Source organism: Neovison vison, chromosome 4 (genome assembly GCF_020171115.1).
Source record: "Neovison vison isolate M4711 chromosome 4, ASM_NN_V1, whole genome shotgun sequence".
NCBI classification, from domain to species: domain Eukaryota; kingdom Metazoa; phylum Chordata; class Mammalia; order Carnivora; family Mustelidae; genus Neogale; species Neogale vison.
In genome coordinates, this window is record NC_058094.1 from 59,471,428 (window position 1) to 59,486,889 (window position 15,462).

At 39.1% G+C, this 15,462-nt stretch overlaps 1 protein-coding gene across 3 annotated transcripts in view; it reads left to right on the forward strand.

The window, feature by feature from the left end:
* The window catches only part of JPH1 (junctophilin 1), an 83,026-nt gene extending 70,211 nt beyond the window's left edge, over window positions 1–12,815 (forward strand). The window contains exons 4-6 of one of the 3 annotated variants that reach the window (XM_044245438.1): window positions 2,947–3,596; window positions 10,231–10,326; window positions 10,500–12,815. In XM_044245438.1, coding sequence (XP_044101373.1) covers window positions 2,947–3,596; window positions 10,231–10,311 — 731 coding nt within the window. In that variant the 3' untranslated portion in view covers window positions 10,312–10,326; window positions 10,500–12,815. The remainder of the gene's footprint in view (window positions 1–2,946; window positions 3,597–10,230; window positions 10,327–10,499) is intronic. The other 2 variants (XM_044245440.1, XM_044245439.1) reach the window with 2 other exon arrangements.
* Window positions 12,816–15,462: the final 2,647 nt, after the last annotated feature.

The following is a 15,462-nucleotide window of genomic DNA, read 5'->3' on the forward strand; positions in this document are numbered from 1 at the left end:
ATCTTCAATTTCTTTCATCCGTGTTTTTGGTGCAATTGTAAATGGGATTATTTTCTTAATTTCTTTCTGCCACTTTGTTATTAGTGTATAGTGTACAGCTTTCTGTGTATTAATTTTGTAAACTGCAACTTCCAAATTCATTTATCCTAATAGTTTTTTGGTGGAGTGTTTAGGGTTTTCCTTTTTTAAAAAAGATTTTATTTATTTTAGAAAGCTCATGGGCAGGGGGAGAAGCAGAGGGAGAGAATCCTCAGGCAGACTCCCTGCTGAGTGCAGAGCCCACTGCAGGGCTTGATCTCATGACCCATGAGATCATGACCTGAGCCAAAAACCAAGAGCCAGACGCTTAACCAACTGAGCCGCCCAGGTTCCCCTAGGGTTTTCTATATTTATTAAGTTTACTTGCTCCTTACCAGTATTTATGCCTTTAATTCTTTTTCTTGTCTGATTGCTGCAGCTAGAACTTCCAGAACCATGTTAAATAGAAGTGGCAAGAATGGACATTCTTATCTTATTTCCTTTTTTTTTTTTTAAGATTTTACTTATTTGACAGAGAGAGATCACAAGCAGGCAGAGAGGCAGGCAGAAAGAGAGAGAAAGAAGCAGGCTACCCGCTGAGCAGAAAGCCCAACGCGGGGCTCAATCCCAGGACCCTGAGATCATGACGCGAGCCGAAGGCAGTGGCTTAACCCACTGAGCCACCCAGGCGCCCCTCTTATCTTATTTCTTATGTTAGGGGAAAAGCTCTTAGTTTTTTCACCACCAAATATGATGTTAGCTCTGGGCTTGTCATATGTGGTCTTTATTATGTTGAGGTATGTTCCCTCTAAACTCACTTTGTTGAGAATTTTTATTATGATTAAATGATGAATTTTAATGCTTTTTATGTATCTCTTGAAATGATCATATGATTTTTTACCCTTCATTTTGTTAATGTGGTGTATTACATGGATTGTTTTGCCAACATTGAACCATCCTTTGCATCCCCAGAAAAATCCCAGTTGATCATGGTAAATGATTCGTTTCATGTATTATTTAACGAGGTTTGCTGATATTTTGTTGGATATTTGCATCTGTGTGCATCAGAGCTATTGGCCTATAGTTTTTTTGTAATGTATCTGGTAAGCTTTACTTCCTTTTCTATTTTTTGGAATAATTTGAGGAGACTAGGTATTAACTCTTCTTTAAATGTTTAATAGAATTCACCTGTGAATCCATCTGGTCCTGGACTTTTATTGTTGGGAGTTTTTGATTACCAATTTAGTTTCATTACTAGTAATTGATATGTTCAGATTTCTATTTCTTCCTGATTCAGTTTTGAAAGACTATGTTTTTAGGAGTTTATCCATTTCTTCTAGATTATCCAGTTTGTTGGCATATAATTTTTGTAGTAGTCTCTTTTGTATTTCTGTGGTGTTGGCTGTTTTCCTTTATTTCTAATTTTATTTTGTCCTCATTTTTCTTAATGAGTCTGGCTAAATGTCAGTTTTGTTCAATTTTTCTATTGTGTTTTTATTCTGTATTTCCTTTGTTTTCATTCTAATCTTTATTATTTCCTTCCTTCTACCAAATTTGAGCTTTTTTCCTTTTTCTCTAGTTCCTTTAGGTACACCTGTATTGCTATAAATTTCCCTTTTAGATGTCCCTTGGGGCATCCAAAAGATTTGGATCACTGTGTCTTTATTTCCTCTCTGATTTTTGGTTGTTGAGTAGCATGGTGTTCAGTCTCCACATGTTTGTGTTTTTTTCCAGTTTTCTTTCTTGTAATTGATATCTAGTTTCACATGGTTGTGGTCAGATATGACGCATGATAGGATTTCAGTCTTCTTAAATTTATCGAGACTCGTTTTGTGGCCTAACATGTAATCTAGCCTAGAGAATGTACAATGCACACTTGAATGTACATTCTGGTTTTGGATGGGATGTTATGTATATAATCTGTTAAGTCCATCTGGTCTAATGTAGCATTCAAAGACACTTCTCCCTTTTAAAGGGAAAAAATGACAATAATATAATAAGAGACATTAACACCCACTTACATCAATGGATAGGTCATCCAGGCAGAAAATAAATATCTGTTAATACTTGCTTTATGTATTTAGATATTCCAGTATTGGATGCATGGATCTTTACAGTTAGATCTTTAGATCCTCCTGTTGGATTGATGATCCCTTGATCTTTATATAATGCCCTTCTTTGTGTCTTGTTACAATCTTTGTCTTAAAGTCTATTTTGTCTGATATAAGTATTGCTACCCCAGCTTTTTATAAGTTTGTATCTGTCAATAATTAGTTTAGATGTAAATGGTCTAAATGCTCCTTGTCATGACTTTGATGCTTGCAGAAGCCCTTGAAGAACTCCAGGAAGTTTAAGTGATCCTTTGATGGGGCCCTGGGTGGCTCAGTCGGTTAAGCATCCCTGGGTGAAGTAGCATTACAAATGTCATCTGCAGGTTCTATTCCTACTTACAGAGTAGATGCTCTGTTAAATGTTAATTTATTAAATACTTTAAATATTTTAATATACTGAACATACATGAGTCAGTTATTTGAATGGGCACTTTGTGTTTTGGTTATGCTACAAAATTTGAATAGGCAGGTTAATTATGGTGTTATCACTAGTGCTCCATCAATATGAATTTTACCTGTGTTCTGCAAGCAGGCAGGAATGTTGCAATTATTAGTGAATCAGAACTGTTTAACCTTTATGGCTAGCAAAATAGTATAAATAATGGTAAATATTAATTTTTTCTGCAACAGATAATCTTTTCCTCTCTGAAATGAAGTATGCTTATGCTCAATCCAAGCCTTGGCAATATTTTTAAAAGAAAAGAAAAAAGAGGAATGGCTCATCTGATGTAGCAAAAACACATATAAATAGCCAGAACAAAGGAGCCTTTATGCCTTATCTTAATTTTATCACCTTCTGTTGTCAATTTTTCCCCAGGCCCAGATTATATCAAACAGAGATTTCAGGAAGGTGTAGATGCTAAAGAGAATCCAGAAGAAAAAGTACCAGAAAAGCCACCTACACCAAAGGAGTCTCCACATTTTTATCGCAAAGGCACGACACCCCCCAGGTCTCCTGAAGCAAGTCCCAAGCAAAGCCACTCACCCCAGCCCTCCTCCCCAAAACCCACGAAGAAGCAGAACCCTAGCTCAGGGGCAAGACTCAACCAAGACAAACGGAGTGTGGCTGATGAGCATGTGACAGCCGTCATCAATAAGCCTTTGATGTCAAAGGCTCCCACGAAGGAGGTAGGAGTCATGGTGCCCACGTCCAAGTACTCTGGCCGCCACCACACCCCCAACCCCAGTAACGGGGAACTGCATTCTCAGTACCACGGCTACTACGTGAAACTGAACGCTCCCCAGCACCCCCCAGAAGACATGGAGGAAGAGGAAGGATCAAGCCTGTCTTCCTCAGCGCTGGTGCACAAGCCATCACCCAACAAATGGAGTCCCCCTAAATCTGTGACAAAACCAGTTGCCAAAGAAAGCAAAGCTGAGCCAAAAGCTAAGAAGTCTGAACTTGTTATACCAAAGAATCCAACAGACAACGATTCATGCCCTTCTTTGGAAAAAGAAGCCAATTCAGTAAGTTGTGCATGATGTGATTTTGCTTCCTTTTGGTTCCTTCCGGTAGCAGTGTAAGGGTGACTTGCATCTTGATGACAGCTTGTCTAGCAAAAGTCTTGACGAGCATCAGCCACGGAAGATACATAGGCTACATAAGATAGAGCTTAGCACATTTGTACCCTGAGACAGCAAAGAGCTCTCCGGGCAGAAACAAGTCCCTGTTTGCTCCGCCACCCACCTCAGACATCATTCAGGTAGCCGGCCTGTTCCTGCATCACACGTTAGCAAGACTTTCCCCACACTTCTGGTAAGTTTTGGAGTAGCTTAGTTTGAGCTGCTATGACAACAGTGCTGTCAACTGGGTGGCTTAAGCAAAAAACCTTATTTCTTATAATTTTGGCTGCGAATCCCAAGATCAAGGTGCCAGGAACTGGGTTCTCACCAGACATCAAGTCTTGTCTGGTGATGTCTGATGAGAACTTGGTTCCTGGTTCAGAGACCTTCTTGCTGTAGCCTCAAGTGGCTGAGAGAAACAGCAAGTTCTCTCCTGTCTCCTGTAAGGGCATGAATCCCATCAGGAGAGCTCCCCCTTCATGACCCAGGGCTCACCTCCCAAACAGCCCCCTCCAGATACCATCACACTGGAGATTAGGTTTTCAACATATGATTTTGGGAGGAACACGTCATCTATGGTAGCTAACTCTCTGGCTAGAAGGGAATCATGGACCCTGACAGAGCTCTAGCTGGGAGGAGGATCATCACCATTTGCTAGGTTCTTGGCCCTGCTTTTGAGCCTCACAAAAGACACTGTAAAGGAATGGATGGAAAACAAGACCTGTCTACATCTGTATGCCTGATAAGACTCACTTCAGACCTAAAGAGATAAGCTAAAAGTGAAGGAAAAGATACTCCAGTCAGCATCTTTTCTAGCTATTGTGAGTTAGTCTCCTGAATATTTTGTTTGAATTTTACTCAGTTTTGTTTGAATTTGTTTGAATTTAAGCTTTGCCCCTAGAACATTTTATTTCTTCTCCATTGTTTAAAATTACTTTGGTCTTCTAACTTCCCAAGTATAACGGCTTCTAAAATTTTAGTTTTCTGGTAAATGCTAGTTTTATTATCAATTAGCCTTGAGCATTTAAGGTTTTTAATTATTCAACCAGAAAGCTATATGTTACTGGTAAGTGTTACTTGATGAGCATGTAGAGATTTGTTAAATGATATATGGAATTCATACTTTATCAAATTCTATAGAATTGAAAATTCTTAAAACTAAGTAATTATTAATAAGAAATCGACCAACTGATCTGTTGACCTGGTCACATGTTTTTGGATCAGAGGGTGTTGCACGTTAATTGTAGCTTAAGAAAAAAGCCACAGCTGACCCAGTATTTACTAGTAACTTCTAAGACATTTGCATAAAGGTGTGGATTAATACAGTTGTATTATATTTAAGTTTTTTTCTTTCGTCTGTTCAGCAGGGTGAACCTGTTTACAGGTAAACAGTAACAGTGTTAAACAGTTGAAATTCATCTTTTTTTGTTAACTTATATTTGACATTTCTTAGATATATTTTGCTAACAAACACTGGTTCTCATCTTTTTTGTCATCTAAATATAAATTGATCATATTAACTACATTGACTTCCTGAGAGTCATCCTCTGTGGAGATAAATGGTTTTTAAGACAGACAAAGTTGATTAGTATTAGTTTGCCTGATTTACACGAGTGAAATTCAAATGATGGAAGGCCATGTAGTTTCTACCTTGAGGTCCCAGTAGTAGGGTTCAGTTGACTTCTGGAACTCCGTAAGAGGAAGTGAATGACCCAGTGTCCAACACACTGTCTTTCTGTGAAATGTTACTACTGTTTGATAAATTCACAGCTTCCTTATTTAGAAAAAGTACCTTTTTTACTTATACGCAGAACCATCTGGTTCTTAGAGATAACCTGTAAGTTGGTCTCTAGGGCTCCCTTCCATGTCCCATGAGAAAGGAGGCCTAGCACTCTACAGGCTCTGTCATTACAGGAACCAGAAGTCAAGATCGCCTTGGCACCTTCCTGTGAAGATTCTAACAGTTAACCTTCTCTTCCTGATGATAACACAAAGCTGCCTTTCACTCTCCTGATGACTGTTTTCTGGACAGTTTAGAAGTGATAAAATCATCATGAAGGTAGTTAATGAACCATCTTTCAAACGAAGAAGTACCGCATTCAATTTTGAGATAGACACTGTGTAAGTTAGAGGTTTATAACTACCTTGAAAATTCGTAGGAATATTCACAATGAAGCACACACTGGAGGAAGGACCAGACTGAAGCAGTGTTCGTTGTGGGCAACCGAGAGATCTAGTAGGAGTCAGAATCGTCCTTTTTAGGGTGGTTGAATACACTGGGATCTGGAATTTTAGTCACCAGCTTATTGACTGACACAGGATACGCTGGTGGCTAAGGGTGTGGACTCTGGTGCCAGACTTCCTAGGTTCAAATCCCAGCTGTGTTGCTTCTCAGTCGTGTGACCTTGGGCAAGTTTCCTAACTGCTCTGTGAGTTGTTTTCCTCATCTCTACCTATAGCATAGGGTTGTTTTGAAGATTAAATGAGTAGTACTTACATAGCTCTTAGCACAGTACATAGCACATAGTAAGTGCTCAAAAAGCAAAGGCCGTTATTGTTCCAAGGCAGTAATAATTAAAGCACAGAATGGTTCATAAATATTCCAATAGGTTTTGACCCCTCCTCAAGATCACCCTGGATATCCATCTCCTAGAAATACAGAAAATCTTCTGAGACACAGGCTAACACTTAGCAATTTAAGTGCTTGATATGAGTGGTAAGAGACGAGGGAGTATGCCCCTATTATTCTATGACCCTTCTCAAAAAACGTGTGACTTCTATGGGCCGTGGTTACACACAGACTGATGTGCCATGGAAACATATTCTATGTGGAACCCACTTTTTTTTTTTAAAGATTTTATTTATTTATTTGACAGACAGAGATCACAAGCAGGTAGAGAGGCAGGCAGAGAGAGAGAGGAGGAAGCAGGCTCCCTGCTGAGCAGAGAGCCTGATGTGGGACTCGATCCCAGGACCCTGAGATCATGACCTGAGGCGAAGGCAGAGGCTTAACCCTCTGAGCCACCCAGGTGCCCTGGAACCCACATTTTTGTAGGATTTTGCAACGTAGCAACTTGGGTAGGAGCCAGTACAGACATCATTGCCCCCTTATCATCAATCAGACCAGCAAAGGGACTTCTGACTAGCAATACTGACTCCTGAGAACTGCCTGCCCTTTTTCTTAGCCATTGCTCTCTTCCAAGTCTATTTTGAAATTTACCTAAACTTACTTTTTTTTTAAGATTTCTTTTTTTTTAATTTGACAGAGAGATCACAAGTAGTCAGAGAGACAGGCGGTGGGGGGGAAGCAGACTCCCTGCTGAGCAGAGAGCCCAATGCGGGGCTTGATCCCAGGACCCTAAGATCATGACCTGAGCCAAAGGCAAGGATTAACCCAGTGAGCCACCCAGGTGCCCCCTAAACTTTCTTTTGAATTGTAGTAAAACTTAAGGCATCCGTATCGTGTCAGTTTTGAACCACGTACACACACACACACACACACACATTGAAACCCTACAAACAGTAAATACATGTAAACTTGGCTATTTATATTGCTTTTTTTTTTCATGTTTTTAGAGTAGTTTTACATTTAACATAGACTGCAGTAACTTCTCAGAAGATTCCTCAGTTTTAAATGAGTAGTAGTCTTTGGAAGAAAAAAAACATAACATTTCTTGAGGTAGAACTTCTTTATTTTCTAACAGCCTGAAAGTTCTCCCAGTCCAGACTTGCACTTTGTCCTGCTACAGCTTCTTCCATTACACCTGTCTCAGTCAGTCTTGAAAAGCAAGACTGATCTTTTTTTTTTTTTCCATTTTGCTATTTTAAGCTATAACTGGCTACCACGGTCATGGTTATAAGACTTCACCTTAAAGCTTCCCACCCTGTGCCCAGCCTAGGTATCTGAAGAACACTGAGGCACATCTTGATATCTGCCTGTTAAACACAGCATCCCAGAACGTATTATCCACCTGGTGGCTGTTTGAACTTTTTATTGCTGGCCTTACCTTCATCTTCACTGAGTCATCTTAAAAAAGAGCTTCATAAATGGAATTGTACTAGTTGGATAAATATATAAATATATAGATATATGTTACATATTTATATATAAATATAATATCTAAATATATCTAAATATATATATAAAATGGACATATTTTTTGGATGGAGATAAATATATATAAATGGAAATATATCTATATATATTTTTGGATGGAGATAAATATATAAATATACATATTTATATATAAAATGGACATATATCTATATATCTCCATCCAAAAATGCTAATGAATTCAAAAAGTTAGATAAATTCGTGGAACCTTATAAGGATTCATGACATGGGAGTTAAAGGTCCAGACACATCTTAGACTTTTTGAACTTAGAGTCACTGAAGGCACTTTCTCTGTTTTTCTACTTTTCCTTGGTCCACTATAGGACACTGAACTCTACATAGTGTTGTTCTGACCCCATATACTCCTCCTCATCTTTCATATCACTGTCTTCGGGAATTATGAATTAAATCCAATGACCCAGAACAGTAATATGAATCCAAACTTAACATATTCATGGGCAAAATCTAATCAAAGTTTGTGATAGCATTTCCTTAATTTCTGTGCTGTGTTATGATATTGAAAGATTATTTCAATTTTTTTCTGAGATATAAGTATTTCCTACAGTAGACATTTTAAGTTGCTCATGATTGAAGAGTTATATAGGTTAGTAACTTAGAAAACTATTCTAAAAACAGCTGATCATATCAAGGTTTAATGTTTTCCGCTACCACGAAATCAGAGCATAGAGTTGAAAATGCCATTTTCAGGAACATGATTAGAAATTAGTATTTTTTTAAACTAAGGCTTGTGGCTGTTACAGGGATGTAGGAAAAAAAACCTAGCAGCTCTGAAGTAGACAGAGTTTAATTTTAGTTCTATAATTCGTTTAAACAGGATGAGTAACCTTGGACAGGACACTTACCCTCTCAGAGCTCTGTAACTCATAATCCCCTGTGAAGAAGAAACCATGTACCCCCAAATGCTCATTATTGGCCCACTGCCTGGCATATAAAGACTGGAAATACATGTGCTTTTTCCTCCCCTTTATTTGGGATTTGGAAGCTACGGTTTTTCTTCTTCCTAACCGTCCCCATCTCAAGGATACACATTTTTACTTTTCTCCCCCAGCTCTGATTTCACTAATCACTTTGTTCTTCATTTAAGGCAGTGAATTAATGAAGTCAACAACCATGTCCACAACACCTGGAAAAGTACCAGATGATAACAGGTGTTCATAAAAAAAACCTGGATGAACAGGGCAGCCCATGTGTGCGGGTGCACGGCGGTGAGCGGAGCACGGCTCCTGCCGCCGTGGAACTCAGTCTAGCGCAAAGATGGAGATTAACAGGAAGTGACAACGTGCCAAGTGTTAGGCTAGATGAAGACCAGGGCATTCTGGCCCCTACCAGGGAGGTTGTGGCCCATCTGGGGAGGAGACCTTCTATCAGGATGAGATCCAAGCTCCATACCTTACATCACGAGCACTGGACCAATTGAAACTTCAGTCTTCCTTCCCTCCACCCCAGAATCACACCAGTACTGCATCTGAGGACTCTGTTACCCTGTTGCATTGTAGTCTCGATACATATTCAAATCTAGTACAACCGTTGCCTCACCTGTAAAATTACCATTGAAATACCCACCCCACCCACCTTGTAAGGCCAGTTTAGAACACAGTTAATGCTACATAAGAATTAGACACTATTTGAATAGTAAATATCAAGATCAGGTCTCTGGAAGAAGGGTGGTCAAGCATGAGCAGCTCTGAAACGCTGGGTCAATAAGGTTGGGTTTTGTTTGAACAAGTAAACAAAGTTTGGGTACCTTGGCTAGCTGGTATTTATTATAGCCATATTTATCAAAAAGAGGATTCTGCAGTTTGTTAAATAGAACTTGATGTCTGGAACGTGATGGCTGTGAGCAAAGACGTGAAGAATTAGACCTGTAAGATCATTTCTGCAAGTGTTCGACTTCCTGCTTATAATTTTTACTTCCTGAGTGGGTTGGTGTCCAAAATTCTGACCAGGAAAAGCAAGAGTCCTAAATTTTTTCCTGAGAGGCCTCGGTACCCTATAAAGATTTTAGTCTTTCTAACTGCCTTCCTGAGGAAATAATTCTTCCTCGTCTAAATTATACCCTAACAAAAAGTGCATATCCACTTTCCATTACTTCCTCACCCCATTACAGCAAACTCTCACCCAGACTATTGTCAGATGTCCTGAGGTAAATGAACTAGATTATTTGACAGTCATTTTTTTAGATATAATCAAGACTGGATTCATTTCATAGTGAAAGTGAGGAGACGGCTCCATCTAAATGCGGCTTTGCTATTTTTAGTTTATACCTTTTGAAGCTGCTGTCATTCGCTCCCACTTTATTTACTCCAACGGAGTTATTTTTTTGGTAATTGATTTTATGATCTAGCTTATATGTGGATATTAACATGGAAACATTATGCTTGGTTTGTTCTGTTTCATTTCCAGGGCCCTAATTCAGTCATGATTGTCCTTGTCATGCTGTTGAATATCGGGTTGGCCATTCTCTTTGTTCACTTTCTGACTTGATTGGAATTAGGAAAGGTAAGAATAGCCTTAATTTCTATATAAAATCACTGTATATAATATTCTTTTCCCATATTTGAATTTACATTTTTTTTTTTAACAACTGCATGTTGTCCTTCACTTTAATTTTGGCTGTGCCTGAATGTGATTCAACATAGTTACTTAATGATATAACTGTTTTGACCCTTCAGTGAAGTCATGACAACTAGCGGTGTTAGCCCGCAGTTCTCTGTTCTCTGCCGTGGCATCGTCAGCCCTTTAAATGGCACACCCCAGTCAGACTCAGACTCAGGGAAGGAGGCTTGGAATTAGGATGGGATCGCGAAAGAGATGAAACTTGGAAAATTCAACCAGAGGACCTCTTCGGTCCCCCTGGGAATGCTTGTGGCTTTGGGGGTCCTCTGGGAGCTGAAGCAAGCAGCCATGTCGGAGAGCAAAACTTAATAATCATTCTTTTTTAAAATCTGCTGAACCAGCCCCAGCCGGCGAAGTTCTTGGCATTGGCTACTCCATCTGTCCTAGCGGAGTGTGACTAAACTGGAAATGTATGGAGCTGCATTTTTTTTTTTTTTTTTTCTGATGGAAGTCAACAGCTGCCTTACTATTTTACCATCTGACGTTTTTAGTAGGGAGCTGGGGAAACAAACGACTGCCTGAGGAATGCGGTCGGAGGATTGTGTTGCTGTGGCCATGGTTCCAACATTCACTCCTCTCTCATTCGAAGAAATAGGTAGCAGCATCACTCACCAGTCTTATGGCACGACCTGCTGCTTTAACATCTCCTGGAATGTTCTGGGAGAGAACGTTTCGTTGGCTTGTGCACGACTGTGTTCATTTTTGCCGTTCATTGAAGTAGGATGTATAGTCCTCTACAGCGTGTGGTCCTGGCCAGAGGAAACACACTTGTTGCATCTCAAGGAAACAACAATTAATTCTAGAGAAGACGTGTTTGTTGCAATAGCAGTACATTTTTTTTTTTCATGCCCTTTAGTCGTCCTAAACCTGTAATAGGCTGTTTAAAATTTAGCAGTGTTGAAGGCATTATACCTTCCTAAGAAATAATTTTAAATATTTTTAAACATTACTGAGATGAATCTTTTATGCACTTAGGAGGTGCTAAATTTTAAAAGCTGAAAGACAACAGAATTCTGAGAAGTGTAGTCAAAATGTTGCATGGATTGCAGTAATCAACGTCTGAAGGATTCAGTTTCATTGCTGACGTACTTTACAACCAAATAAAATCTTGTCAGTGACTATGTTAATTCCCATGAAAGTTAAGCAAGATGCTATTAATAACTGCTCTGATCTTTTTTTTTTTTTTCCTCCAACTTAAATTTTTGTTGAATACATTCAGGTAGAGCATAAAGCTTTGTTAAACCTCTGCTTCTCGATTTTATGCCTTTCGTGTTTTTCAAAGTCCTTTCGTAATTTTATTTCACATTTTAAAGGCTTAGACATTTTTATTTAAATACTTGTCTTTTGCAGTCGGTCCTTTGTTATTCTGACATAATCTGATTTTTTTTGCTGTTTTATAATTCATCCTTTATTACTCAGAAGCATGCTTATTACTTGGAGACACTATGTGGTCTTTATAATTATTTAAAAAGAAATCAGGGGAGGAAAGGTACCTTAAATCTCTCTAAGACATTACATTGTGGAGAAGGAGCTAGCTATTCCTAAATATTTTCACAATCTGCATGGTTTAATTGGATTCTTTTTACTTTATTTGCTACCTTTTCAATGCAGAAGAGACCACTCACGTGTTAGCACAGGTGTGGACTGAATGCTTTGTCACCTGCAGGGTAGTAACCCAGTGATGTTTTTTGCAGAAGTGCAATATGTTGAGAATCCTGGGTGTGACCAATATGGAATAAAGAAGAAAGCAGAAAGAGAGCAAATGAAAATTACAACTTGTATATTTATTTATTTTTTACATTTTGCTTTGACTTTTAAATTTAGGAAGTACGTTTTTAGCCAAGAAACGTTTAAGCTCCTGTGTCAGTCTCCGTACTCTCACTGCGCCTTCCTAACCCCGTAGCTCTTGATGCTGGGAAAATGGATTTTTTTAAAAAAATAAAATAAAATATTTAATCTTCTTAAGTGTTTATTTAAAATGTGTAATGCTTTGGAAATAATGGGTAACAGATAATTAAAGGATATGTTTATAAAGTAAGCATGTTGGTTCCATTTATAAATATATGTATGATTTATAAGCTTTTTTAAAAACAAAGCTCAAATTGTTGGTATTTTTCTAAAATGTGCACAGCTGTATTTTACATGAAAGGCTCTTTCTAACGGGTTGTTATACTGTGCTCTACATTTTGGACAGCACATGAAGTCTGCCAATGTACTTAATAAAACATGACCTTGTTTATTTAAAGTTCCTTGCTGTGAAAAAGAACTCCCTACGTGTGAGTTCCTTTATTTATAATCCTCGAAACCAAAATGTCTAATGTACAGTTTTCACAACTGTATCCGCTCTAATAAAAAAAAAAGTTGGTTATTAATAAAGTTGCAGGTGTATTTCCTTTGTGAGTAAATTACTGTCTTGATTGTATGGAATTTGGGTGTTGGTGGGTTGTATTAAAAGAAAGATCTGCTGAGAAACTGACAGCAGAAATGGGGTACAAAATGCTCAAAGCAGCCACATGGGAGGAGGTAGTTGTACCATTATTTCTTTCTACATTGCTTTCATCCTGGGCTTTTCCACTGATTTGGTAAAGTAAGATTCCTTTTTCTGTTTCGTGCCTTCATTAATGGGATTAGTTCCTTAGCCAGGGCTTTAAGCCTGCTCCTGTTTTTAAGGAAAACTCAAAGTTGGAGTAAATCCACCTCCTGCAAGGGTACTTTTCAAGTAATTAAAGTTTTGGGGTCATTGTGCCCCAAGTAAGTTAATATGTTGCTATGGTCCCTGTTGAGACACACTTCAGGAAGTTTGGGCACACTGTGCATAATAAACTTGCCGCCACTAGAGTTTCCAGCCACTGGGCTTCCTCTGAAGCCCTCGGGTACCGGCCCAGGGCACCCCGACCCCTAGCAAGCTCCCTATGAAAGACAGTGAAAGGCCCACCTCCAAAACAGCTTCCCAGGGAGCCGCGATGGTGTTTTCACCTTCCCAAATGAGCCCACTCCTCTTGAAGGCTAAGGTCTTGCAGACCCCTGTATAAAGAATGCATAAAGTTACCACCTCTAAGTAGTCAAAGACTGAACAACTTAAGTGATTCATCTCCCAGTAAATCCTGAAAGAATGGAACACAGACTTGTCTGGAGCAGGCAGGAAAAGCACAGGGTGCTAGAAAGATTATCGATTCCCGGTTCAGGTCCAAACCACACGTTTTGATGGTGGAAGCCAAAGCTGGGGTGAAGACTTTGTGGTTGGGAAATCTGGAAAATATTCTCCATGCCCTTTGAATGCAGTAACTATTTCAGGAACAATGGGAAGCCGGCTCCCCGGGCATACGCTCGAGGGAGCTCACAGCCCTCCTCCCACACTCTGGAAACTTGAGCAGCCTCGTCTTAACCACTCAGTATGTGGCTGCCCACGTGGCCTGTTCACGATCAGCACAGCATAACCAGCGGCTTGTCGGGCTGAGTTTGATTAGCCTGGGTTTGTAAACTGTCTACATCCACCATTTACTTCTTACCCCGAAGGTACTGACAAGGACTTCCGTGTTCTCTACTAGCCCCTATAGGAGTCTCATGTATGGGAATAGGAGGGGAAATAACAAAATACATAGAATAAAATGAACAGTCTTGAAGGCAGTGAATATGGATAAAATTCTCGGCTACGGTCATGGCTGATTATGGATTTTTCTCTAGTCTGTGCCCTGGTTTCCTCATCTATAAAATGGGTGTAACTAGAGCCCAGACCTTCACAGCATGGTTGTGAAGGTGAAATGAGCTCATTTAAGTTAAGGGCTTAGTGACTGTTGTGTTAGGCTTTGCCAGTTGGAGGAATGAAGAAAAAAATGTTTAATTTCTGTAACTGTCTCAAACACAGTAACAAATAGAGTGGGATTCCACTATAAAAGCCTGTTTTTAAAAGTTAATTATGCCACAGGTCATATTGTGTTCTTTCTTCAGTAGTGAGGATCATAAAAATCAAAGGCCACACTTCACCACAGAGTGCCTTCTCTATGCTAAAATGCAATTTTCTGTATAGTGTGGTGTGAGACGTTTGTTTTACAAGGAATGTTCACATCAGTGACTCATTAGATTCCTACAAGATCCCTTGGGAAGAATTCCTGCAGTTAAATGACTTGCCCAGGGCTGTGTAGCCAAAAAGTCATAAAAATTTGTATCCAAGTCCCAGATCAGATTCTAAATGTGCTTATTCATTTCATATTCTTAGTTAATATTCCTCCACACTGTCATACTTACCAACCATAAAAGGCTGGAAAACATGATAAAATGCAGGTAATGGTACGGGTTGAATGAACCCATTTCTGTAAGTCCCTTGATGTCACTTGGTTAATATAATAACTACAGTAGAGTTTTTTTTAAAAGTTCAGAATAATATATTTATAGTCCTGTTTAATGACTTCTAGTAAAGTATTTATGATAATTTTGAACCTTATAAAATACTAAATATTAACAAAGGCTTAGCATCCAAATGATGTTTTAGAGTGAGAAGCATGTTATACGTGAACTCTGTGTGTGTTTGAACTTGATTTCAAGGATTAACCTAGAAATTGCCCATTGCAACCAGAAGACCTAGAAGATCTAGACAAATAGCAGGACGTTCTTTTGTGACATCATCCATGTTCCATACAGTGTACTTGATATGCTCTTGAATCCCAAATCTGATTTAGGTAAACTATTAGAATTAACCCTAAAGCAAAGCCCTAAGGTCTGTTTGGCTGGTGATTAGGAAAGCGGCTCACATACCAACATAAAGAATATAGCAATCTTTGAAGAGAATTCTGGCGAGATGATTTGGAGGGAGAGACAAACTCAGCGGAAGATTACGGTAATCCTGGACAATCTTTCCTTCCCATCCTTGCCCCACACAAGCTCATTCATGAAATATCAAGAACATCAAGGGTCCAATGGAATTATGGTAATACTTGCTTCAGGGAAAGCAACGGAGGTCTTTGGTTTTAGGAATGTATGTCACAGGTCACATTCCTGCCACACATTATGGCACATACTTGC